Source organism: Macaca mulatta, chromosome 3 (genome assembly GCF_049350105.2).
Source record: "Macaca mulatta isolate MMU2019108-1 chromosome 3, T2T-MMU8v2.0, whole genome shotgun sequence".
Taxonomy (NCBI): domain Eukaryota; kingdom Metazoa; phylum Chordata; class Mammalia; order Primates; family Cercopithecidae; genus Macaca; species Macaca mulatta.
In genome coordinates this window covers 144,961,203-144,986,880 of record NC_133408.1, presented here as the reverse complement: position 1 = coordinate 144,986,880, position 25,678 = coordinate 144,961,203, and the positions used below count along the sequence as shown (strand labels likewise).

Here is a 25,678-nt window from a genome sequence, read left to right as displayed (position 1 = left end):
GAATTGTTATACACATGGTGTTTAGGGAACCGGGTTTCAATTCATGTGCAAAACCATTGTCGTACTTTGAATGCTATCTGTATCTTTTCCTTCATTAAACTCATGCAATCCTGGAGGGCACGTAGAGGTGGGAGAGAAAATGACTTCTCCAAGGTCACACCGCTAATCGCGGACCCAGGTTTCCCAGCTTTTGGTCGTGTGCCCTTTCCACGCCCGCCGGAGAGGAGGAAGCGGCGCTCATGGGGATGCAAGGATGTAGAGGAGCAAAGGGAGAGAAGAGGCCGCGGGAAGAGAGGTGGTGCGAGACCCGCGGAGGCGCCGGCCAAGGAAGGGCGCATGGAGCGCCGGGCTGCGCGACCGGCCGGGGTGCGGAGGGGAGAGGCCGCGGCGGGGAGGGAGGGTCCCGCGGGTCCGGTGCCCAGGAGAGGCGGGCGGCCTGGGCCAGCCGCAGGAGCGCAGGAGGCGGAGGCCCGGGCCGCGGGCTGGGGTGGGGGAGGCCGAGGGCCAGCGCGGCCTTGGGCGGCGACCACCTCTCCACAGGTGGGTGGGGCGGGGGCGCGGGGCGCGCGACTCCGGGGTCCCGACCCCCGGGGCCGGCGGGTGGGGGCGGGGCGGGGGCGGGGCCGGCCAGGGGCGGGTCTTGCTGGGTCCCTGCTGGAGCGGCGGCGGTGGCGGCGCAGGCGCGGTTCCCGCCTCCTCCCGGCCGGCGGAGCGAGTGGAGGCTGCAGCCCGGCTCGTCTCGGCGCCCGCGTCGCCGCCGCCGCCGCAGCCGCCGCGAAGCCCCCCGCCCCGCTTCCGCCGCGTCGGAATGAGCTCCCGGAAAGGTGAGTGGCCCGCGGCGCGCCCTCTCCCCGCCACGCGGCCGGCCCTGGCGGGCGGCCCGACCGTTAATGTGTGTCTTCTCTTCCCCCAGTGCTGGCCATTCAGGCCCGAAAGCGGAGGCCGAAAAGAGAGAAACATCCGAAAAAGTGAGTCCACGCTGCGCCTGTCCCCGTTCCCCACCCCTGCCCCGTCGGGGGCGCCCGCGGCCGCGCAGGGGAAAGTTGTCCAGGTCCTCCGGCCGGGGGGCGGGCTGGTACCCCGGGACGCCGGCGCTCGGCTCCTGCGCCCCGCGGGCGGCCCGGGGGGAGGGGCGGCGGCGGGGGAGGGGCGCGCGGGCCGCGGCCGGTTCCCGAGCATCACGGAGCCTCGACTCGGCGCCCTCCCGCCCCGGGTCGCCACCGGCCGGCGGGCGGGCGGGAGGCCGGCGGGGAGGCGCCGGGCGGGGCGTGCGCACCGGTCCCCTGCGCGCGAGCTGGCCCGGGGGTCGCGGCCCTTTCTGGGAGGGGCTCCGGCCCGCCCGGTGCGGGAGTGCGGCGGCTGCGCTGCTCCCACCTGAGCCGCGGGCGGAGGAGTCGGAGGGGCTGAGTGTGCGCGAGGGCGTGTGTCTCGCCTCCCCTTCCTCCCCGGCCCCCGCCTGTCGGCCTTTCTGCTGAGAACCGGAGCTGGTTGTCAAGTGGTTCGCCTCGGGCGTGTTCCTGGCGCGAGTTCAGCCCCGAGACCTGTGCGTTTCGGCTCTCTGGTTTGGATTCGAAACTTTCCGCTCGGGTCGAGCGTGACTTGGGTGCGCTGCGGGCGCCAGGGTCGCGGGCTGCGCGGGGCGGTGGGCGTGTGCGCCGGAGCCGGGCGGAGTGGAAAACGCGCCCGCGCTGGCCACCTCCAGTCTGGCCGCTCACCCGAGCCGGGGGGCCGCTGCCCGAGAACCCTTTCCTGGAGAGCTGCTCCGAGACCGCACAGCGCCGCCGCGTCTTCTCCTTTTCCACTCCTCTCTCCTTATTCTTTTGATTTACCAGCGTTCAACATCGTTATCTCTTCCTCTAGATTAATTGCTTCGCTCTTTTGAGCAATAATACTCCGTTTGACATCTTTGGTACTATGGGGAACGAGAGTTCAGCATCATCTTTAATAAAATCCAGAAACATTTTTGGTTGTTTCCTTTTTTCCCCTTCTCGTTGGCCTTGGTCCTTCGGAGTTTCACAAAATGTGGATAGTGACTTAAAAATAACTTTCTAAAAAAAAAAAAATTAGAGTAAAGGGAAACACTTCTTAAAGACTTGAAGAACTAATTGGTGGGTAAAAATTTGATATTGAATTCATAAGATGTTAAAATGGACTGGATTTTTGGTAGCTTTAGATGCGTTTAAAAAAATTAGTGCTAGCTTTCAAGTGAATTACAACCTTAAATTTGAGATTTCCTTTGGTGAACCATGGAAGTTTACCCAGTGGTAAGGGGAACTGTAATGTTTAGGATTCTGAATAAGTACTGGGTTTTAATCACAGCTCTGAATTCAAAGCATTGATTTAATTCCACATAGTCTGTTATATTCAGAAACATAAAAAGAAGTGGAAAAAGTGTGACCCCAGTGTCGGAGATGGCTATGTGTGCATGTGTATACAAACAGACACGTATGTGTGCATGTTACCTGTATGTACAGGTAGAAAAACAGTTCTAATTAAGTCAGTATGTGTCTTGTATTTGCATATGTTAGGGTGTGATATTCCTAATGGTCGAGGGCCTTTTTGGTGGGCCGCAGTTTGGATTTATGTGGTATGTTTATGAAGACTTAGTGAATAGCCACAGTACTCAGTTTATACTCTCACAGATTAATCTGCGAGTTTCTCCCACGGTGTGTTGTGTATGTGTGATGGAATTTGAGGGGGAAAATAACACACCAGCTAATAATGAAACGAACTGACTCTAGTCTGAAGGTAATGGGACCAGCCCAATTATGTAACTGATTGAGGCAATGCCATTTTTCACTTAACTTATTGAATCAATACATTATTTTATTTAATTTTTTTTTGAGACAGAGTTTCGCTGTTGTCGCTCAGGCTGGAGTGCAATGGCCGGATCTTGGCTCACTGCAACCTCCGCCTCCCGGGTTCAAGGGATTCTCCTGCCTTAGCCTCCCGAGTAGCTGGGATTACAGGCACCCGCCACCCAGCCTAGCTAATTTTTTTTGTATTTTTTGTAGAGACGGGGTTTCACCATGTTGGCCAGGCTGGTCTGCAACTCTTGACCTCAGGTGATCCCCTCCCACAGAGCTGGGATTACAGGCGTGAGCCACCGCTCCTGGCCTGAATCAAGACATTATTTAAAAGAAATGTTTGATGTTATATATTTATTCATCTATTAAATAGGTATTTACATGTCTTTCTTTGGAGATGGTGATAGAGGTTTTTTGTGTTTTTTTTTTTTTTTTTTTTGAGACGGAGTCTTGCTCTGTCGCCCAGGCTGGAGTGCAGTGGCCGGATCTCGGCTCACTGCAAGCTCCGCCTCCCGGGTTCACGCCATTCTCCTGCCTCAGCCTCCCGAGTAGCTGGGACTACAGGCGCCCGCCACCTCGCCCGGCTAATTTTTTGTATTTTTTAGTAGAGACGGGGTTTCACCGTGTTAGCCAGGATGGTCTTGATCTCTTGACCTCGTGATCCGCCCGTCTCGGCCTCCCAAAGTGCTGGGATTACAGGCTTGAGCCACCGCGCCTGGCCTTTTTTTTTTTTTTTTTTGAGACCGAGTCTCGCTCTGTCGCCCAGGCTGGAGTGTAGTGGCGGCATCTCGGCTCACTGCAACCTCCGCCTTCTGGGTTCAAGCCCATTCTCCTGCCTCAGCCTCCCGAGTAGCTGGGACTACAGGCGCCCGCCACCACGTCTGGCTAATGTTTGTATTTTTTTTTTTTTTTTGAGACGGAGTCTGGCTCTGTCGCCCGGGCTGGAGTGCAGTGGCCGGATCTCAGCTCACTGCAAGCTCCGCCCCCCGGGTTTACGCCATTCTCCTGCCTCAGCCTCCCGAGTAGCTGGGACTACAGGCGCCCGCCGCCTCGCCCGGCTAGTTTTTTGTATTTTTTAGTAGAGACGGGGTTTCACCGTGTTCGCCAGGATGGTCTCGATCTCCTGACCTAGTGATCCGCCCGTCTCGGCCTCCCAAAGTGCTGGGATTACAGGCTTGAGCCACCGCGCCCGGCCAATGTTTGTATTTTTAGTAGAGATGGGGTTTTACCGTGTTAGCCAGGATGGTCTCGATCTCCTGACCTCGTGATCCACCTGCCTTGGCCTCCCAAAGTGGTGGGATTACAGGCGTGAGCCACCGCGCCAGGCAGGTGATAGAGTTTTGAACAAGACGAACCTCCTTGCAAAGCTAACCCTGGGAAGTTTAGGGAAAACCACAAAGAGGGTGACAGAAGATAATTTCAGGTAGGGCTAAGGGATGGGAAGAAAAGAGGGGGCATCTTAAGTAATAATGATAGATGACATTTGAACACTGTGCCAGTCACTCTGTCGATTGCTTTACATGTACCTTGTGACAACCCTAAGAGGTAGGCACCATTATTACTGACATTTTACAGATGAGGAAACAGGGACACAGCAAGAGTAAATAACATGCCCATCTGTTGAATCAAGGCAGCCCAGGACCAGAGTCCACACTCCACTCTCTGAGAAGTGACATTTGAGCAGGATCAAGAATGAGGAGGAGATCCAGTGTGGCAGAGGCCCTGGGGAGGAGTGGGCTGGAAGTATTCGAGGAACCCAAAAGTCAGGGTGGCAGGAGTGGCCCGGAAAGGTTGATGGGAGGCCGGAGTCAGAGCGTATCTGGTCCCGTAGGCCATTGGAGGCTTACGTGTGGAAGGGACAGGTTCTGATTCACTGTTTAAAAAGAGGGCTGCTGTCCGGGCGCTGTGGCTCATGCCTGTAATCCCATAACTTTGGGAAGCCGAGGCAGGCAGATCAGGTCAGAAGATCGAGGCCATCCTGGCTAACACCCCATTTCTACTAAAAATACAAAAACAAAAATAGCCCGGCGTGGTGGCAGGTGCCTGTAGTCCCAGCTACTCGGGAGGCTGAGGTGAGAGAATGCCGTGAACCTGGAAGGCAGAGCTTGGAGTGAGCCGAGATTGCACCACTGCACTCCAGCTTGGGCAACAGAGGGGGAGACTCCATCTCCAAAAACAAAACAAAACAAAAGGCTGCTATATGGAGAATAGATTGTGGGGAAGGGGGTAGTAGTGGAAACAGACCTGGCCTGCAGTAGTGCGTGGGAAACCAGGTGACGTGGTTGAGTGTGCAAGGAGTGGCACCTGAGAAGTGGTAAAAGAATCTCCCGGAGACTAGTATTTTCAGGGTACCTTGCATTTTACGGATAGCTCTGACACGTTAAGCCCACAACAGTAGCTTCGTTTGGATCAGAATTCAGGTTTCCTGAAGCACAGTTTTTGCTTTTTGATTAATTTTCCAGAGGAGGAAAAGGAGTAATAGGTAAATTTTAAACTATTAATATGATGATTGGCAAACTCGAATTATGTGACTGTGGGTCTGGCGTGATGTAATATGATTTACTTTTGTCATTATCTACCTTTGTATATGCAAGCTGGCTTTTAATTTAATTTTAGTTCAGTTCAAATCTGTGAGCTTTTATGAATTGAGCCAGTTCCTAGAGGCTACTTTTATGGTACACTGGAAATTGTTGTTGTCAGGAATAAGATTAAGATTTTTTAGTGGGTCAAAATTATAATCCTGTTAGATTGTCCTGTGAGTTTGGTTTGCTAATTATTAATTGTGCTGCTTTGTGAGTAACACGCAGCACAGCAAGACTGTAGTGCTGTTTAATCACAAATCTTAGGAATTAGCTACATCACATAGCTTGGGATAAATTTTTGCCTTAGGGTATGTTTATATGTAGGTACAATTTTTAAAAGATCTCTCTCATTTTTTTTATAACTCTTTTATTGTGATATAGTTCACATACCATAAAATTTACCTTTTAAAGTAGGCCATTTACAGATTTTTAGTCTACTGATTAAATTGCGCAGCCGTTATCTAATTCTATAACATTTTCACTTCCCCAGAAAGAAACTCCATATTTATTTCCCAGTTATTCTCCATTCCCCTTCCCCCTGAGTTGGCAACAACTAATTTACGTTCTAAGTCTCTGTGAATCTGCTGATTCTGAACATTTCATGTAGATGGAATATACAGTATGTGGCTTTGTGTCTGGTTTCCTTAGAACAATGTTTTCAAGGTTCATCCATGTTACGGCACGTATTGGTACTTAGATCCTTTATATTGCTCAATAGTAGTGTTGATATGCCACATTTTATCCATTCATCTATTGTTCCTTAGAATTTTTCTATTTCTGGCCGGGCGTGGTGGCTCACGCCTGTAATCCCAGCACTTTGGGAGGCCAAGGTGAGCAGATCATGAGGTCAGGAGTTCGAGACTAGCCTGGCCAATATGGTGAAACCCTGTCTCTACTAAAAATACAAAAATTAGCTGGGAGTGGTGGCGTGCTTCTGCAGTTCCAGCTACTCGGGAGGCTGAGGCAGAAGAATCGCTTGAACCTGGGAGATGGAGGTTGCAGTGAGCCGAGATCATGCCACTGCACTATAGCCTGGGTGACAGAGCAAGACTCCGTCTCAAAAAAAAAAAAAATTCTGTTTTCTTCTTGTAAAATTTTTATTAAAACATTTAATTTTGAAGTAATTTCAGACTCACAAGACCTTGCAAAAGTGGTACAGAGTTCTTTGTGTACTCTTTATTCAACTTCCCCCACGTTGATATCTTAACCATAGAACATTGTTGAAACCAATAAATTGACATTGACACAATGTTATTAATTCAAGAATGATTTTACTTGGATTTTACCAGTTTTACATGCACTCTTTGTGTGTGTACTTCTAACAAATTGTATCATTTGTGTAGATTAGAATAATCACCACAGTCAGGATGCCAAACTATTTCATTACGACAAAGAACAGTCACATTCTCTCTCTTCAAATCTAAGCCTGACAAATACTGATCTGTGCTCTATCACTTAAAGTTGCCACTTCGAGAATGTTATATAAATGGAATTATGCAGTATGTCACCTTTTGTGATTTGCCTTTTTTCACTCAGCGTAATGCCCTTGAGATTCATCCATGTTGTTGCCTGTGTCAGTAGTGCATTCCTTTTTTTTTTTTTTTTTGAGATGGAGTTTTGCTCTTGTTGCCCAGCTTGGAGTGCAATGGCACAATCTTGGTTCACTGAAACTTCTGCCTGCCGGGTTTAAGTGATTCTCCTGCCTCAGCCTCCTGAGTAGCTGGGATTACAGGCATGTGCCACCATGCCTGGCTGATTTTGTATTTTTAGTAGAGATGGGGTTTTTCCATGTTGGCCAGGCTGGTCTCGAACTCCTGACCTCAGGTGATCCACCGACCGCGGCCTCCCATAGTGCTGGGATTACAAGCATGAGCCACCGCTCCCGGCTGTGCTTTCCTTTTTATTGGTAACAAGTATTCCATTGTGTGACTTAACAGTTTATTCACAGGCTGAATGATATCTGGGTATACTTTGCTTCTAGTTTTTTTTGAGATGGAATCTTGCTGTGTCACCCAGGCTGGAGTGCAGTGGCGTGATCACGTCTCACTGCAACCGCCACCTCCCAGGTTCAAGCGATTCTCCTGGCTCAGCCTCCCAAGTAGCTGGGACTACAGGCATGTGCCACCACACCTCGCTAATTTTTGTATTTTTAATAGAGATGGGGTTTCACCAGGTTGACCAGGCTGATTATGAACTCCTGGCCTCAAATGATCCGCCCGCCTCAGCCTCCCAAAGTGCTGGAATTACGGGCGTGAGCCACCGCGCCTAGCCTAGTGAGACAATTTTGGAATGTAGTGATACAAGTTTATATCCTTATTCAGTAAGCCTCAACCCTTCTCTGTAGTATAAATTCAAGCTCATAAGCCCATGACTTTGGAATGCTTCTCATGGATTGCCTAATTTTCATTTCTTTCTTTCTTTCTTTTTTTTTTTTTGAGACGGAGACTTGCTGCGTCATCCAGGCTGGAGTGTAGTGGCGAGATCTTAGCTCGCTGCAAGCTCCGCCTCCTGGGTTCACGCCATTCTTCTACCTCAGCCTCCTGAGTAGCTGGGACTACAGGCAGCCGCCACCGCGCCTGGGTAATTTTTTTGTATTTTCAGTAGAGACAGGGTTTCACCGTATTAGCCAGGATGGTCTCAATCTCCTGGCCTCGTAATCTGCCCGCCTCCCAAAGTGCTGGGATTACAGGCGTGAGCCATGGCACCCGGCCCTCATTTCTTTTTTTTTTTTACACATTTGTTTATTCAACAAACATTTTTGCTGACCACCTCTACAGTAGAATACAGTAAATGGACACGAAGCAGATACCTAGTTCTGCAGATAGCTAGTGCCAGGGTGTGTGCTGGATGCTAAAAGAGTAAGATAATTGAAGAGATTGCTTTGTGAAAAGACCATTGCAGGCCAGTGTGATGAGGTACAGTAGTGCTTAGATTTCTTTTTTTTTTTTTTTTTTTTATTTGAGATGGAGTCTTGCTCTGTTGCCCAGGCTGGAGTGCAGTGGCCTGATCTCAGCTCACTGCAACCTCTGCCTCCTGGGTTCAAGCGATTCTCCTGCCTCAGCCTCGTGAGTAGCTGGGATTACAAGCGCCTGCCACCATTTCTGGCTAATTTTTTGTATTTTTAATAGAGACAGGGTTTCACTGTATTGGCCAGGCAGGTCTTGAACTCCTGACCTCATGATCCACCTGCCATGGCCTCCCAAAACACTGGAATTACAGGCTTGAGCCACTGCCCTGGCCAGGTTTCGTTTTAACATTGTCATTTTAATGAAATAACTTTTTTTTTTTTTTTTTTTTTTTCTTGAGACGGTCTGGCTCTGTCACCCAGGCAGGAATGCAGTGGCATGATCTTGGTTCACTGTAACCCCCGCCTCCGGGATTCAGGTGCTCCTCCTGCCTCATCCTCCTGAGTAACTGGGATTACAGGCATGCGCCACCATGCCCAGCTTATTTTCTTTGTATTTTTAGTAGAGCCTGGTCAGCAACTCCTGGCCTAAGCCTCAAGTGATCTACCTGCCTGAGCCTCCCAAAATGCTGGGATTACAGTCATGAGCTACTGTACCCGGCCCAGCTTTATTTTTTTATTTTTTTTAAAGTAATAAAAGTAATATGGTTATGGTACAAAATTCAGTACAAAATTCAGCATAATACAGAAGATTTAAGAAGTAAGCATCAGCTGTGGCTCTACTGATTATTTTTAATTTAAAAATTTTTTAGTGGCCGGGCACGGTGGCTCACGCCTGTAATCCCAGCACTTTGGGAGGCTGAGGCTTGTGGATCACGAGGTCAGGAGATTGAGACCATCCTGGTCAACATGACGAAACCCCATCTCTTCTAAAAATACAAAAATTAGTCATGTGTGGTGACATGTGCCTATAATCCCAGCTACGCAGGAGGCTGAGGCAGGAGAATTGCTTGAACCTGGGGGGTGGAGCTTGCAGTGAGCCGAGATCGCACTGCTGCACTCCAGCCTGGGCAACAGAATGAGAGTCTGTCTCAAAAAAAAGAAAAAAATTTTTTTTTAGCATGTTAATTTAGGGTATTAATTGTTTTAGTGTGTTATTCTTTTATTTGTACATGGTTTTGTTCATTTTTAAAAAATTGAGTCCTAACATACATGTATATGCATGTATGTAAAGTGCGTTGATCTTTTAAGAATCAGTGAGGATCACTTGAGGTCAGGAGTTTTGAGACCAGCCTGGTCAACATGATGAAACCCCATCTCTACTAAAAATAACAAGAATTAGCTGGGAGTGGTGGCATGTGCCTGTAGTCCCAGCTATTCGAGAGTCTGAGGTGGGAGAGTTGCTTGAACACAGGAGGTGGAGGTTGCTGTGAGCTGAGATCGCGCCACTGAATGCCAGCCTGGGCGACGCAGTGAAACTCCATCTTAAGGAAAAAACATCATTTTTAATTTTAATTTTCTTTGTTAGAGATAGGGTCTTACTTTGTTGCCTAGGCTGCCTTCACCCTCTTGGGTTTGGGTGATTCGCCACCTCAGCCTCCCGAGTAGCTGGGACTACAGGTGCCTACCACCATGCCTGGCAGTGCACTCATTTTTTGTTTGTTTGTTTGTTTTTTTGAGACAGAGTCTTGCTCTGTCACTAGGCTGGAGTGCAGTGGCACGATCTTGGCTCACTGCAACCTCCGCTTCCCCAGTTCAAGCCATTCTCTTGCCTCAGCCTCCTGAGTAGCTGGGAGTACAGGCTTGTGCCACCACTTCCCAGCTAATTTTTGTAATTTTAGTAGAGACAAGGTTTCACCATGTTGGCCATGCTGGTCTCGATCTGCTGATCTCATGATCCACCTGCCTCGGCCTCCCAAAGTGCTGGTATTACAGGCGTGAGCCACCGCACCCGGCCCAGTGCATTCATCTTAGTTGTACAGTTTGATGATTTTTTTTACATTTATTTATACCCCTTGTAACCACCACGTAGATCAGTATATAAAACCCTTTCAATGCTCCGTAAGTTTTCTCATGCTTCCCCCGAGTCTATACCACCTAGAAGCAACAACTTTTCTGATATCTATCACTATTGCTTAGTTTTGTCTGTTCTTGAATTTCATATAAATGAAATCTTATAGAATATACAGTCATCCCTCAGTATCCTTGGAGGATTGGTTCCAGGACACCCTCAGATAACAAAATCTGAGGATACTGAAGTCCCTTGTAACCTTCACACATCCTTCTGTATATTTTAAATTATCTCTAGATTACTAATAATACATTATACAATGTAAATACCATGTCGATAGTTGTTATACGGTGTTTTTTAAAATTTGTAGATTTTATTTTATCGTTATTATTTATTTGCTTTTGATTGTTTTTGATCCATGATTGGTTGAACCTATGGATATATGGATACAGAATCCACAGTTTCAGAGGGCTGACTGTATTTTTTTTTTTTTTTAGAGACTGGGTCTTGCTTTGTTGGCTGGCAGTGGCACGATCATAGCTCACTGCCACCTCAAATTCCTGGCGTCAAATAATCCTCCTGCCTCAGGCTCCTGAGTAGCTGGGACTATGAGTAGCTGGGACTACAGGCTAGCACCACCACGCCCGGCTGATTTTAAAATTTTTTGTAGAGATGGGATCTCCCTATGTTGCCCAGGCTCAAAAATGTAGTTTTGATTGAACTACTTTACAGTCCCACAAGTGTAAAGACACTTATGGTTGCTTCACATTTTTGCCCACACTTGGCAGTGTCATTTTAATAAATTTTACCTATTATGGGTGTGTATTGATATTTCATTATGGTTTTCAATTGCATTTTCCTGAGTTACGATGTTAAACATCTGTTTTTTTTTTTTGAGACGGAGTCTTTCTGTCGCCAGGCTGGAATGCAGTGTCATGATCTCAACTCACTGCAACCTCCGTCTCCTGGATACAAGCAATTCTCCTGCCTCAGCCTCCTGAGTAGCTGGGACTACAGGTGTGTGCCACTGCGCCCAGCTAATTTTTGTATTTTTAGTAGAGATGGGGTTTCACCATGTTGGCCAGGATGGTCTTGATCTCTTGACCTTATGATCTGCCCGCCTCAGCCTCCCAAAGTGCTGGAATTACAGGCATGAGCCACCGGGCCTGGCCAACATCTTTTTATATGTTTCTTGGTCATTTGAGTTTCCTATTTTGTGAGGTGTCTTTTTAAGTCTTTTGCCCCCTACCCTTTAAAAAAATACTGTGTTGCGAGTTTTTCTTATTGATTTATAAAAAGTTCTAGATTTTTGGATGATTTCTTTTTCAGATGTATGTATAAGTTGTGTATCTTTCTAATCATTATGTGTATCATTTTGTAATCTAAAACTGGAAATCAGGAGGGCATTCTAAACCAGTTCTGGAAGAACCAATAATAATTTGCCAAGTAAAATAAGGGGGCAGGGCAAGGACCTTCCATGCAGAAGAAACACTGCAGTTGGTGTCAACATGTGGAGTTTAAAATGGTGTGTAGTCTTGGAATGTCAAGCAGGTTAGTAAGGCTGGAGTGCAGGGTGTGGTAAGCAATTAGTAGGGCTCTGAGGAAGTCAGACAAAGGACTGGGAAGCTGCTAAGGGGCACACACTCAGGGTTTTAGAAAGATTCCTTTAGCTATTGTGTGGAGAATTGCTTAGAGGCCAGGCGCTCCATTGGGAGGCTATTGCATGAGACTTCAGGAGACTGATGTGTATTAAGGGGCTAGAATCCACTAGACTTAGTGTCCAGTTTAATGTGAGAGAAGAGTGGGAGGGTTCTAGGATGAATTCCATGTTTCTGAATTAGCTAGATTTATGGGTGGTGTTGCCATTCTTCACAATAGGGAATGCAGAGCATGTTTCAGAAAAATTATTGGTGACTTTGGCCAGCCTTTTCTTTTTTTTCTTTGTTTTTTTTTTTGATATGGGGTCTTGCTCTTTTGCTCAGGCTGGAGTGTAGTGGCGCGATCTCGGCTCTCAGAGCAGCCTCCGCCTCCCAAGTTCAAGCAATTCTCCCACCTCAGCCTCCTGAGTAGCTGGAATTATAGTGCCAACACCATGGCCGGCTAATTTTTGTGTGTTTTTTTTTAGTTGAAACGGGGTTTCACCATGTTGGCCAGACTGGTCCCGAACTCCTGGCTTCAGGTGATCCACCATCCTCGGCCCCCCAAAGTGCTGGGATTGTAGGCATGAGCCACCGCGCCCAGCCTGGCCAGACTTTTTGAGGTCTCCATATGAATTCCTTTAAGAGCTCTTTGGTCAGTGTTTGTAGCTAGAGCACTGGGAAGAGCTCTGTTGAGGAGGATGTATATTGGGAGTTGTCAAGTATAGCTGATGGTAGGGAACTGGCTGAATGAAGGTGCATCAACACGTGAAGAGAAGGCTACAGATAGGGTTGGTAAAGCAGGAGCCAGAGAGATGGGAGACCCAGGAGAAAGTTGTCTCACAGAAACCAAGGGAATATAGCATTTCAAGAAGGGCATGGTCAGCAGTGTTAGTCTGCAGATGAAATTCAAGTGAGATGAGCCTTAATCTTGGCCTTTGCTTCTGGCAGTTAGAAAATCATTAGAGACTATATAGCTGGAGCTATCTCAGCACAGTGTTTTGAAATAAAAGCAACCTTGCAGCTGTATGAGTGAATAGGAAGACAGAGCAGGGTCCTTTTTTGTTTGTTTTTCTTAAGATTAGTTATTGAATAAGCTTTTGTGTGTGTGTGTGTATGAAGGAGAAAAGGTGCTTTTTATTTTTTTTGTAAAAAAGGGGGGATGCTGGGCATGGTGGCTCACTAATGTAATCCTAGCACTTTGGGAGTCTGAGGCGGGTGGATCTCCTGAGGTCAGGAGTTTGAGACCAGCCTGGCCAACATGGCGAAACCCCGTCTCTACTAAAAATATAAAAGCCAGGAAGGGTGATGCACCCCTGTAATCCCAGCTACTCTGGAGGCTGAGGAAGCCTGAACCTGAGAGGTGGAGGTTGCAGTGAGCCAGATCATGCCACTGCTCTCAAACCTGGACAACAGAGTGAGACTCTGTCCCCACCGCCCCCCCCAAAAAGAAAAAAAAGGATGGCAAGGAGCTAGTAGAAAGTTAAGAGGTTGAAAATATGGGTGAGAAAAGGGGTATTTGGAGCAAAAATCCTGAGTTGTCAGGAAGTAGTGGGATTACAGCACAGGTTTTCAATGGACAGGGATGGGATGGGGTGTGGGGAGACGAACTACAACTCGTTACTCTCAGATGAGGAATGCTGTAGGGATGTGTGTTTTTGTGTGTGTGTTTTAAGAAGTGAATTCTTGGCTGGGTGCGGTGGCTCACTCCTGTAATCCCAGCACTTTGGGAGGTCGAGGCGGGTGGATCCCAAGGTCAGGAGATCGAGACCATCCTGGCTAACACTGTGAAACCCCGTCTCTACTAAACAAAATACAAAAAATTAGCTGGGTGTGGTGGCGGGTACCTGTAGTCTCAGCTGCTCAGAAGGCTGAGGCAGGAGAATCATGTGAACCCGGGAGGCGGAGCTTGCAGTGAGCTGAGACCGCGCCACTGCACTCCAGCCTGAGTGACAGAGCGAGACTCCGTCTCAAAAAAAAAAAAAAAAGAAATGAATTCTCATTATGTTGCCCAGGCTGGACTCAAACTCAAATTTCTGGGCTCAAGTGATCCTCCTGCTTCATCAGCCTTCTGAGTAGCTGGGACTACAGGTGTTTGCCCTACTGTGCCCAGCTATAAGTTGCATGTTTTAAAATACCTATGGTGCGCTTCTCCATACCTTTCTGGAATATTGCATAATACATGGTATGGGTGCCATATTACCTTTGGAAAACCCAAAAAACTTGAATAGTGAAGCATCTGGTCCCAAGGATTGTGGACCTGTGGTAAATATTCAGTAAAGATTGGCTGTTTTGTGGTTGTTAGGATTTTGTTGCTTGCTTGTTTCTAAATAGCTTATCTACTTGTGCCAACTCAATTGTATTTCCACCTGTACTTGAGTGTGTTGACTTCTCTGTCCTTGCTCTAGTTCCAGGTTACCTTAATTGCTGTGATTTTGAATATACTTTCTTTTCTTTTTAAAATAGAGATGGGTGTTGCTTTGCTGCCCAGGTTAGTCTTGAACTCCTGGCTTCAAGCTGTCCTCCCACCTTGGCTCCCCAAAGTGTTGGGATTACAGGTGTGAGCCAGTGTGCTTGGCCTGACTACACTTTAGTTTTTGGAAATGCAAGGGCTCTCTGATACGCCCATACCCACTTGATTTTATATTTTTGGGGACCATTCTTGCATATTTTTTCATTAAAATGATATTTTCAAGTCCCTATCTCGCACTGTTTTGCTATTGGGTTGGGATAATATTGAATTTGTAGTTTATTTAGGGAGACCTTGAAGAGTCTTGAATTAGAAACACATTTTTTAAAAATAAATTTTTCCAGGTTTTAAAAATATTATATGCCATATCTAGAAACTATAGGAGTATAAAAAGACAACAAAAATGACTCATATTCTCACCAGCCGGCACGATATGCACAGATAGGACATTGCTAATATTTTGGTGTATTTCCTTTGGTCTTTTTCTGTTCCTGTGTTTTTGTTACTTACATTGTCATCTCTTATATATGATTTTGTATCCTGCTTTCCTTATTTTATGTTTTGTTATAAACATTTTTCATGTCTTTAAAAACTTCATAACTATTATTATTATTATTATTATTATTATCATTTTGAGGCGGAGTCTCTATTGCGCAGGCTGGAGTGCAGTGGCGCGATCTCGGCTCACTGTAAGCTCTGCCTCCCGGGTTCACACCATTCTTCTGCCTCAGCCTCCCGAGCAGCTGGGGCTGCAGGCGCCCGCTACCGTGCCTGGCTAATTTTTTGTATTTTTAGTAGAGATAGGGTTTCACCTTGTTAGCCAGGATGGTCTCTATCTCCTGACCTCGTGATCCGCCCACCTCAGCCTCCCAAAATGCTGGGATTACAGTCGTGAGCCACCGCGCCAGGCCCATAACTAATTATTAATGACTAATATTCTAATTTATTTAATTTGCTTAAATATTTCCCTATTGCTAGACAGACGTTTCCAGTTTTCTGGCATGGTATTACTTCAGTGAATATCTTTGTATGCATTTCAGATTTTCTTAGACCAGGTGGAATCCTGCAAATGGAAATATTAGGTCAAAGACATTGAACCTTTTTAAGGCTTTTAAATTTTGGAAAAGCTGTTCTAAAGAAGAATCAGCAGAAGTAGGACTCATTAATTATGGGACATGAAGAGAAAAGCAATACAAAATGACAAAATTAAAGATTTTTTTAACTTAGACTGTTATACTTAATGAAGAATAAGAAAGTTGGGAGAAACTGGCTTGGCGCAGTGGCTCACGGCTGTAATCCCTGCACTTTGGGAGGCCGAGGTGCGCAGATCACTTGAGGTCAGGAGTTCAAGACCAGCCTGGCCAACATGGTGAAACCCCGTCTCTACTAAAAATACAAAAATTAACTGGGCATGGTAGCACATGCCGTAATCACAGCTACTTGGGAGGCTGAGACACGAGAATCAATTGAACACAGGAGGTAGACGTTGCAGGGAGCCAAGATCTTGCCACTGCACTCCAGCCTGGGCGACAGAGCAAGACTCCATTTCAAAAAAGAAAGAAAGTTGGGAGAAATTGTTTGGAGATGAGGGAGACTTTGTTTTAGGCATACCAAGTTTAAAGTGACTAGAACCCCAAAGGAAGTATGGTACTTCAAAGAGACATTTAAAGCAATTAGGACCGTAAGGTCAGCTTACTGCAGGAAAGAGGATGGTTGAGAGAAGAGGGCTTGGTCTGAAATTTAGAAAACGTCTTTTGTGAGCCAGGTGTGGTGGCCCACACCTGTAATCCCAGCACTTTGGGAGGCCGAAGCGAGTGGATCACTTGAGGCCAGGAGTTTGAGACCAGCCTGGCCAACATGGAGAAAACCCATGTCTATTAAAAATACAAAAATTAACTGGACATGGTGGTGCACGCCTGTAATCCCAGCTTATCGGGAGGCTGAGGCATGAGAATCACTTGAATCTGAGAGGTGGAGGTTGAAGTGCGCCGAGATCATGCCACTGCACTCCAACTGGGTGACGGAGTAAGACTTTGTCTCCAAAAAAAAAACGAAAAAGAATAAAAAAAAGAAAAGAAAAGAATTTTTTTTTTTTTTTGGTGGCAAAGGAAAAGAAGGAAAGTTAGAGGATAAACCAGTTGGGGTAGAGAAGTCTAAGGAGAATGAGATTTGAGAAAAATTTATTATGTTTGTTGGTTTATCATTGATGGCCTTCAGATATCATTAGCATTAGTATCCTTTTTCTGATCTTGACAGTTTATAAATAATTTATCATTATTTTATTATCTGGTATAGGCGGGTAGTATTCTCTATGTTGGAACTAAGGATTAGAGAGATTTTTGTCTTGCTCTGTTTGTATTATAGGTGCAATAGGACCCCCTTTTTTTTTTTTTTTTTTTTTTGAGACGGAGTCTTGCTCTGTTGCCCAGGCTGGAGTACAGTGGCCAGATCTCGGCTCACTGCAAGCTCCGTCTACCAGGTTTAGGCCATTCTCCTGCCTCAGCCTCCCGAGTAGCTGGGACTACAGGCGCCCGCCACCTCGCCCAGCTAGTTGTTTTGGTATTTTTTAGTAGAGACGGGGTTTCACCGTGTTTGCCAGGATGGTCTCGATCTCTTGACCTCGTGATCCACCCGTCTCGGCCTCCCAAAGTGCTGGGATTACAGGCTTGAGCCACCGCGCCCGGCCAACACATTTTTTTTTGAGATGGAGTTTCACTCTTGTCTCTGAGGCTAGAGAGCAATGGCACTATCTTGGCTCACTGCAACCTCCGCCTCCTGGGTTCAAGTGGTTCTCCTGCCTCAGCGGCCCGAGTAGCTGGGATTACAGGCACACGCCACCATGCCTGGCTAATTTTTGTGTTTTCAGTAGAGAGGGTTTCACCACATTTGCCAGGCTAGTCTTGAATTCCTGACCTCAGGTGATCTACCAGCCTTGGCCTCCCAAAGTGCTGGGATTATAGACGTGAGCCACCGCGCCCAGTCGGACCCACAGATTTTTAATATTGTCTTGTATTCTGTTTGCAGAGAGGAAAAAAGTTATTACATATATTCACATAAGGCAATATTTAAAAAAATTATTACTTGGAGTTGCCAGATTTTTAAACTCATAGCCTTCTTTAATTCTAAGAGCATGACTACCTACCAAAGGTGAAGGAAGGTAGAGCAACTTGATGTAGTCTTCTGGTGCTATAGTGCAACTCGTGTGAATAGTTAGTGCTCAGAGGGTTTTTTCTTTCCTTTGTTTGGGTTGGGGTGCTTTGTTGTTGTGTATGTCTCCAAAGGAACCTTTCATAGTTTGTATTACGCTTTATATAGCTCAGTATAAGGCAGCCCTAATTCTAAGTTTCCTCATTCCCCAGTGAGAAGATTAAATTTTATGACAATTTGAGCATGTAAACTTTATGGATATACATGAAAGAGTCAAATGTCTTCTTATGATATTTAATTTCTTAGGCCGGGCGCGGTGGCTCAAGCCTGTAATCCCAGCACTTTGGGAGGCCGAGACGGGCGGATCACGAGGTCAGGAGATCGAGACCATCCTGACTAACACGGTGAAACCCCGTCTCTACTAAAAAGTACAAAAAACTAGCTGGGCGAGGTGGCGGGCGCCTGTAGTCCCAGCTACTTGGGAGGCTGAGGCAGGAGAATGGCCCGAACCCGGGAGGCGGAGCTTGCAGTGAGCTGAGATCCGGCCACTGCACTCCAGCCTGGGCGACAGAGCGAGACTCTGTCTCAAAAAAAAAAAAAAAAAAAAGAAAAAAAAAAGAAAAAGATATTTAATTTCTTAAGTTAGGTACAAATATTTTTAAATTCACAAATTTTACGTTAATTTAGAAATACTACCTTTCCACTCTTGTTTTATGAAGCTGTTTTATTCAGACATTTCAGATTTGCAACAGCAATGACTATTATCGTTTTAAATGTTTTTTGAATCAGTTAAATGGTTTTCCAGAGAACTTTTTTTTTTTTTTTTTTGGGACGGAGTCTCGCTCTGTTGCCCAGGCTGGAGTGCAGTGGCGCTATCTTGGCTCACTGCAACCTCTGCCTTCCGGGTTCATGCCATTCTCCTGCCTCAGCCTCCCAAGTAGCTGGGACTACAGGCGCTTGTCACCATGCCTGGCCAATTTTTTTGTATTTTTAGTAGAGACAGGGTTTCACCGTGATAGCCAGGATGGTCTCGATCTCCTGACCTCATAATCTGCCCGCCTTGGCCTCCCAAAGTGCTGGAATTACAGACGTGAGCCACTGTGCCCGGCCCAGGGAACATATTTTTAATTATTTTTTTATTTTTTTTTAGAACAGTAAATTTATAGAAAAGCTGTGGAGATGGTAGAGAGAGAGAACGTCATATTTCCTACAGTCTAAACAGTTAGCATTATAGTATTTCTTTTTCTTTTTTTAAGACAGGGTCTCACTCTGCAGCCTTGACTTCTTGGGCTCTAGTGATCCTCCCACCTCAGGCCCCCAAGTAGCTGGGACTACAGGCATGCACCACCATACCTGACTAGATTTTTATTTTTTGTGGAAACGGGGTCTCACTGTTGCCCAGGCTGGTCTCAAACACCTGGTCTCAAGTGATCTTCCCACCCTAACCTCCCAGAGTGCCGGGATTACAGTCATGAGCCACCATGCCCAACTGATACAGTATTTCTTGAATTCACATATGATACTGACACTGGATATATTTTATTTTTGTAAACTACTTGTTTGCAAAATAGTGGGACAGTTTTAAAAATGTATTTTATGCAAATTACATTTGTTACTTTCAGAATTTAATGACTAACTTGATTTTTTTTTTTTTCCCCACCATGTTCCCGACTAGCTGAGATTACAGGCACATGCCACCACGCCCAGTTAATTTTCGTATTTTTCATAGGGATGGGGTTTTTCCATGTTGGCCAGGCTGGTCTTGAACTCCTGGCCTCAAGTGATCCACCCACCTTGGGCTCCCAAAGTGCTGGAATTACAGACGTGAGCCACCATGCCTGGCTGAAACTACTTTTTTTAGGGATACTCTTTGAGAAAAGACCTTGACTTACATTTTGGGCATATATAATACTTTTTTTTTTTTTTTTTTTTTTTTGTGACGGAGTCTCGCTCTGTCACCCAGGCTGGAGTGCAATGGCCGGATCTCAGCTCACTGCAAGCTCCGCCTCCCAGGTTTACGCCATTCTCCTGCCTCAGCCTCCCGAGTAGCTGGGACCACAGGCGCCCGCCACTTCGCCCAGCTAGTTTTTTGTATTTTTTTAGTAGAGATGGGGTTTCACCGTGTTAGTCAGGATGGTCTCGATCTCCTGACCTCGTGATCCGCCCGTCTCGGCCTCCCAAAGTGCTGGGATTACAGGCTTGAGCGCCCAGCCATATAATACTTTATGTTGAATTCTTAGCCTCACTAGATAAATCCCACAAAATGTATATGTAGATGTTTTGTCACTGATGTTTGAATTACACTCCACATAGACATCTTTGTAGTTAAACAGCTTTGCTAGTAAGTTTAAAATTAATAATCTGGCTGGGTGCAGTGGATCATACCTGTAATCCTAGCACTTTCAGAGGCTGAAGCAGGTGGATTGCCTGAGGTCTGGAGTTCGAGACCAGCCTGGGTAACATGGTGAAACCCTGTCTCTACTAAAATACAAAAAATTAGTCAGGCTTGATGGTGCACGCCTATTTGCTACTTGGGAGGCTGAGGCATGAGAATCATTTGAACCTGGGAGGCGAAGGTTGCAGTGAGCTGAGATGGCGCCACTGCCCTCCAGCCTGGGGGGCAGAGCAAGAGTCTGTCTTAAATAAAAATTAATTTAAAAAATTGGTTTGTCAGTTCCAGAGTGCATTGTTTCAGGCATCTCTCTGGAAAATTATTAATGTAAATATTTTTAGGCATTATAATTTTCAAATCAGTCTTAGAAGGAGCATCTAGATGACATGATTGAATGCGTTAAACTTGGGTATGTTGTAACATACAACTGTCATTCAACTTTGTGAACATATATTGTGGGTACCTGTATCCCCCAAACTCCTGAAATTTAGATGTGCCTCTGGGTGGACTGTTTGTGTTGGGCAGGTTTAGTAGATAGGGTGGGAGAAAGGGTCAGGAAAGACTGTGAGCTAGGAATAACATCCCCAGAAGCCGAAGTTTAATTGAGATGTAGTGGAGATAAGATGGATAATCTACTTAAAAGAAATTCCTGCCACTTGGCAGTCCTACTTCTGTGGCTGGGTACTTCATTTGGTCACCAGGTGCTGTCATTGCTGCTAACATCCAGGGTACAAAGGTTGCCACAGTGTTCGATGCCAGCTGGCTACTTTAGTCAGTTTTTTTGGTGGTGTTTTTTTTTTTTTTTTTGAGACGGAGTCTCACTCTTGTTGTCCAGGCTGGAGTGCAATGGCACGATGTTGGCTCACTGCAACCTCTGCCTCCTGGGTTCAAGCAATTCTCCTGCCTCAGCCTCCCTAGTAGCTAGGATTACAGGTGTGTGCCACCACGCCTTGCTAATTTTGTATTTTTGTGGAAATGGGGTTTCTCCATGTTGGTCAGGCTGGTCTCGAACTCCTGGTCTCAGGCAATCTGCCTGCTTCAGCCTCCCAAAGTACTGGGATTACAGGCATGAGCCACTGTGCCTGGCCTTCAGTCAGTTTTATGGGGAATCTTATTCTGTTGATTATTTTTATTTCTAGAATATCCTATTGATAGTTTTTTTGGGGAGTTGGGCATGATGTATTTTATCCTAAAATGTTACCGAATGTTAATTGCAGAATTAATGTAAAATTGACCACGTCTTTCACAGATGAGATACATTGTGTATAGCTCTGGGTCTGAAAATGTGTGGAGTGGTCAGGACTTTACAGAGCACCTGGATCAATGTTTTTCAGCCTTACTTTGTAGTAGCAGAATGCTTTGTGAAATAAAATCTTGTGTAGGCCAGGCGCAGTGGCTCACGCCTGTATTCCCAACACTTTGGGAGGCCAAGGTGGGGAAATCACTTGAGGTCAGGAGTTTGATACCAGCCTGGCCAGCATGGTGAAGCCCTGTCTCTAGTAAAAATACATAAAATTAGCTGGGCCCAGTTGCATGTGCCTGTAATCCCAGCTACTCGGGAGGCTGAGGCAGGAGAATTGCTTCAACCTAGCAGGCGGAGGTGGCAGTGAGCTGAGATTGCACCATTTCCCTCCAGCCTGGGCAACAGAGCGAGACTCTGTTTCAAAATAAAATAAAAATAAATAAGTACATCTTCTGTAGAACTCTATTACATATAAAGCAGAAAAGGTGGCTCTACTCTGAGAGAATTGGCAGGTGAGAGCTTGGTCCTTGCCACCTGACCTTCCTCTTGTCTACTGGGGTGCTCCCCAAGGCAGCTTTGAAGAACACAGTTTGAAGTCCATTGCCCTAAACCATTCCATGTTTTCACTGAAGGAAAAATGAAGGACTGAAGGAGCCTGGCTCTTTCTTTTTTTTCTTTTTGAGATAGAGTTTTGCTTTGTCATCCAGTTTGGAATGCAGTGGCACGATCTCAGCTCACTCCAACCTCTGCCTCCCGGGTTCAAGCGATTCTCATGCTTCAGCCTCCTGAATAGCTGGAATTACAGGCATGCGCCACCACGCCTGGATAATTTTTTGTATTTTTAGTACAGATGGGGTTTCATCATGTTGGCAGGCTGGTCTTGAACTCCTGACCTCAAGTGATCCGCCCACCCTGGCCTCCTTAAGTGCTGGGATTACAGGCTTGAGCCACCGTTCCCAGCAGGAGCGTGGCTCTTGATGAAAGTCACTTATTTTTTTAGTGCCTTAGCCAGCTTGGAGTGCTGGATTAGAGTCCTGGATGCTGATTCAGTGGTCTTTTATACTACCATTAAGCTGCAGGATGACAAGCCCTTCTGGGACTGATACAGAAAATAAAGTTTCTAGTCCTCAAAGAGAGATTGTTGTAAGAACTTTACTTTTAACTCTTCCTTTGCTGGGAGGAAAAGTAGAAAGTAAAAATGTTTTATCTCTGAAGGAGACTCTTAACAGGTCACATGGACGTGCACGGTTTTATCATGTGCATCTCTGAGAGTGGGATGGAAGATGCTTTATATAGAAAATCTTAGAATACAGGAAAACAGTTTTTTAAAAAAGCAATAAGGCCATGTTTTTTACTTTAGCTTTAAAAACTTAAGTTTTTTATTTTTTATTTTTATTTTTCAGTAGCTAGAAGGCTGTCTTTAAATATTCCTTTTAGTAACTAGCACCCTGTAGGCATGACCAGTAGTAGAAATAATCTCTTCTTTCCCTTGGCTCCACTGATGCCCACTGCCTCTTGTTTGTGATCAGTTAAATGTACACTTTAGATGATTCTAAGCTTTGTAACTGTACTCTCTTTAAGTTTTAAATCCCATCACTGAAAAGTATATGCAGTTTGGCTTTCAACAACATGTGTTTGTCCTACGGAAATTTTTTTCAATAAATACATTGGTAAATTTTTTGGAGATTTTCTACAGTTTGAAAAAACTTGAAGATGAACTATGTACCCTAGAAATATTAAAAAACATTAAAAAGGTATGCCATGAATGCTTAAAATATTTGTAGATGCTAGCCTGTTTTATCATTTACTAACAAAATGTATACAAACTGTGTGTGTGTATAGACTGTATATGGCACTATTTGCAGTCAAAAGAAATGCAATCATAAAGGTGCAGTGTTAAATCATAACTTCATGGAATTAACTGTAGTATATGCCCTACTGCTGTAATAACTTTGTAGCTACCTCCTGCTGCTTTTGCAGTAAGCTCAAGTGTTCGAAGTACCTGTGTGATGCCCTGTGACTGACCAGGCGTGGTTGCTCATGCCAGCAATTCCAGCACTTTGGGAGGCTGAGGTGGGTGGATTGCTTGAGCCAAGGAGTTCGAGACCAGACTGGCAACATGGTGAGACCCCGTCTATAAAAAATACAAAAATTAGCCGAGTGTGGTGGTGCGTGCCTGTAGTCCCAGCTACTCAGGAGGCTGTGGCGGGAGGATTGCTTGATCCCAGGAGGCCGAGGTTGCAGTGAGCCAAGATCATGCCCCACTGCACTCCAGCCTGGGTGACAGAGCCAGAACCTGTCTCAAAAACAAAACAAAACAACATCCTTTGATGCCAGTTATCTCCATGTGGGCCTGCCCGTCTCCAGTAAATTGTGTATCTTGGTAAAAAGTGATCTCCGCCAAATGTGGTGGCTCATACCCGTAATACCAGCTCTTTGGGACACCGAGGTGGGAGGTGCATTTGAGCTCAGGAGTTTGAGACTAGCCTAAAAAAATGTAAAAAACAACAACAACAAAAAACAAAACAAAGTGATCTCATATTTTTCTTACATATATTTCACTATGTTTAGTGCAAGTCTGTAAACTTTGAGTAACACCATGGGACTCATTGAGTGACACTAGTGATGCTGAAAGTGCTCCCAGGAAGGAGAGAAATGTCATGATGTTAGAAGAAAAAGTCAAATTGCTTGATATGCACCTTAGAATGAGTGCATTCTATGTGGTTGCCTGCCATTTAAAGATAAATGAATTCAGCATAAATGAACATAGTGAAAAAAAGGAAAGGAAATTTAGGAAGCCGTTGTTGCAGCTGTACCAGCAGGCATGACAATCTCACACTTCTTGTGAAATATTCTTTTATCTTGTATTGAAAATGCAGCTTTTATGTGGGTGCAGGATTGCAATAAGAAAGGCATACCTGGCCGGACCTGGTGCCTCACGCCTGTAATCCCAGCACTTTGGGAGGCCAAGGCAGGTGGATCACGAGGTCAGGAGTTCCAGCTCAGCCTGGCCCAATATGGTGAAACCCTGTCTCTACTAAAATTACAAAAATCAGCTGGTTGTGGTGGTGCATGCCCGTAGTCCCATCTGCTTGGGAGGCTGAGGTAGAAGAATAGCTTGAGCCCGGGAGGCAGAGGTTGCAGTGAGCCAAGATCGCGCCACTGCTTTCTAGCCTGTGTGACAGAATGAGACTCCATCTCAAAAAAAAAAAAAAAAAAGAAAAAAAAGGCATACCTGTAGATGCTAATACAATTAGAGAAAAAGCAAAGTCACTGTATGACAACTGTAAAGCAAAAGGGGAAGGATCGAAATCTAGAGAATTTAATTCCAGCAAAAGATGCTTTGATAATTTTAGAGGTTTGCCTTAATTAAGAAATGTGGAGATAACAAGAGAAGCCACTAAGAGGCAGCATATTAGTCGTCAGACACCGTTAAGAAAATCATTAGGCTGGGTGCAGTGGCTCACGCCTGTAATCCCAGCACTTTGGGAGGCCGAGGTCGGCGGATCACAGGGTCAAGAGATCAAGACTGTCCTGGCTAACATCTTGAAACCCCATCTCTACTAAAAATACAAAGATTAGCTGGGTGTGGTGGCGCACGCCTGTAGTCCCAGCTACTCGGGAGGCTGAGGCAGGAAAATGACTTGAACCCTTGCAGTGAGCCGAGATCGCGCCATGCACTCCAGCCTGTCAACAAAGCCAGATTCCATCTCAAAAAAAGAAAATCATTGAGGAGAAAGGCTATCTGCCTGAATAGTTTTTTTTTTTTTATTTTTTATTTTTAAGATAGAGTTTTGTTCTCCCAGGCTGGAGTGCAGTGGCATGATGACTCACTCCAGCCCTGGCCTACTAAGCTTACATGATCCTCCCATCTGAGTCCCCTGAGTAGCTGAGACTGTAGGCACACGCCACCACGCCCAGCTAATTTTTAAATTATTTTGTGGAGACTCAGTCTCCCTGTGTTGCCCAGGCTGGTCTTCGATTCTCCTGCCTTGGCCTTCCAAAGTGTTGGGATTACGGATGTGAGCCATTGCACCTGGCCTAAATATATATATATATATATATATATATATATATATATATATATATTTTTTTTTTTTTTTTTTTTTTTTTTTTTTTGAGACGGAGTCTCGCTGTGTCTCCCAGGCTGGAGTGCAGTGGCGTGATCTCGGCTCACTGCAAGCTCCGCCTCCCGGGTTCACGCCATTCTCCTGCCTCAGCCTCCCAAGTAGCTGAGACTACAGGCGCCCGCCACCACGCCCGGCTAGTTTTTTGTATTTTTAGTAGAGACGGGGTTTCACCATGTTAGCCAGGATAGTCTCGATCTCCTGACCTCGTGATCCACCCGCCTCGGCCTCCCAAAGTGCTGGGATTACAGGCTTGAGCCACCGCGCCCGGCCTTTTTTTTTTTTTTGAGGCAGAGTTTTGCTCTTGTTGCCCAGGCTGGAATGCAATGGGGTGATCTCAGCTCACTGCAATCTCCG

At 45.9% G+C, this 25,678-nt stretch overlaps 1 protein-coding gene across 15 annotated transcripts in view; it reads left to right on the top strand.

Annotated features, from left to right (window-relative positions):
- The first annotated feature begins 218 nt into the window (after positions 1-218).
- The window catches only part of SRPK2 (SRSF protein kinase 2), a 286,321-nt gene continuing 260,861 nt past the window's right edge, over positions 219-25,678 (top strand). For 8 of the 15 annotated variants that reach the window (XM_077994716.1, XM_077994714.1, XM_077994711.1 and 5 more), the window contains exons 1-2: positions 692-824; positions 914-968. Coding sequence is in view for 9 of the 15 variants with exons in the window: in XM_077994711.1 (XP_077850837.1) it covers positions 809-824; positions 914-968 (71 nt within the window). In the remaining 6 variants the exon portion in view is untranslated. Of the gene's footprint in view, positions 367-691; positions 825-913; positions 969-25,678 lie in introns of those variants that run through there. The other 7 variants (XM_028844831.2, XM_077994709.1, XM_028844833.2 and 4 more) reach the window with 3 other exon arrangements.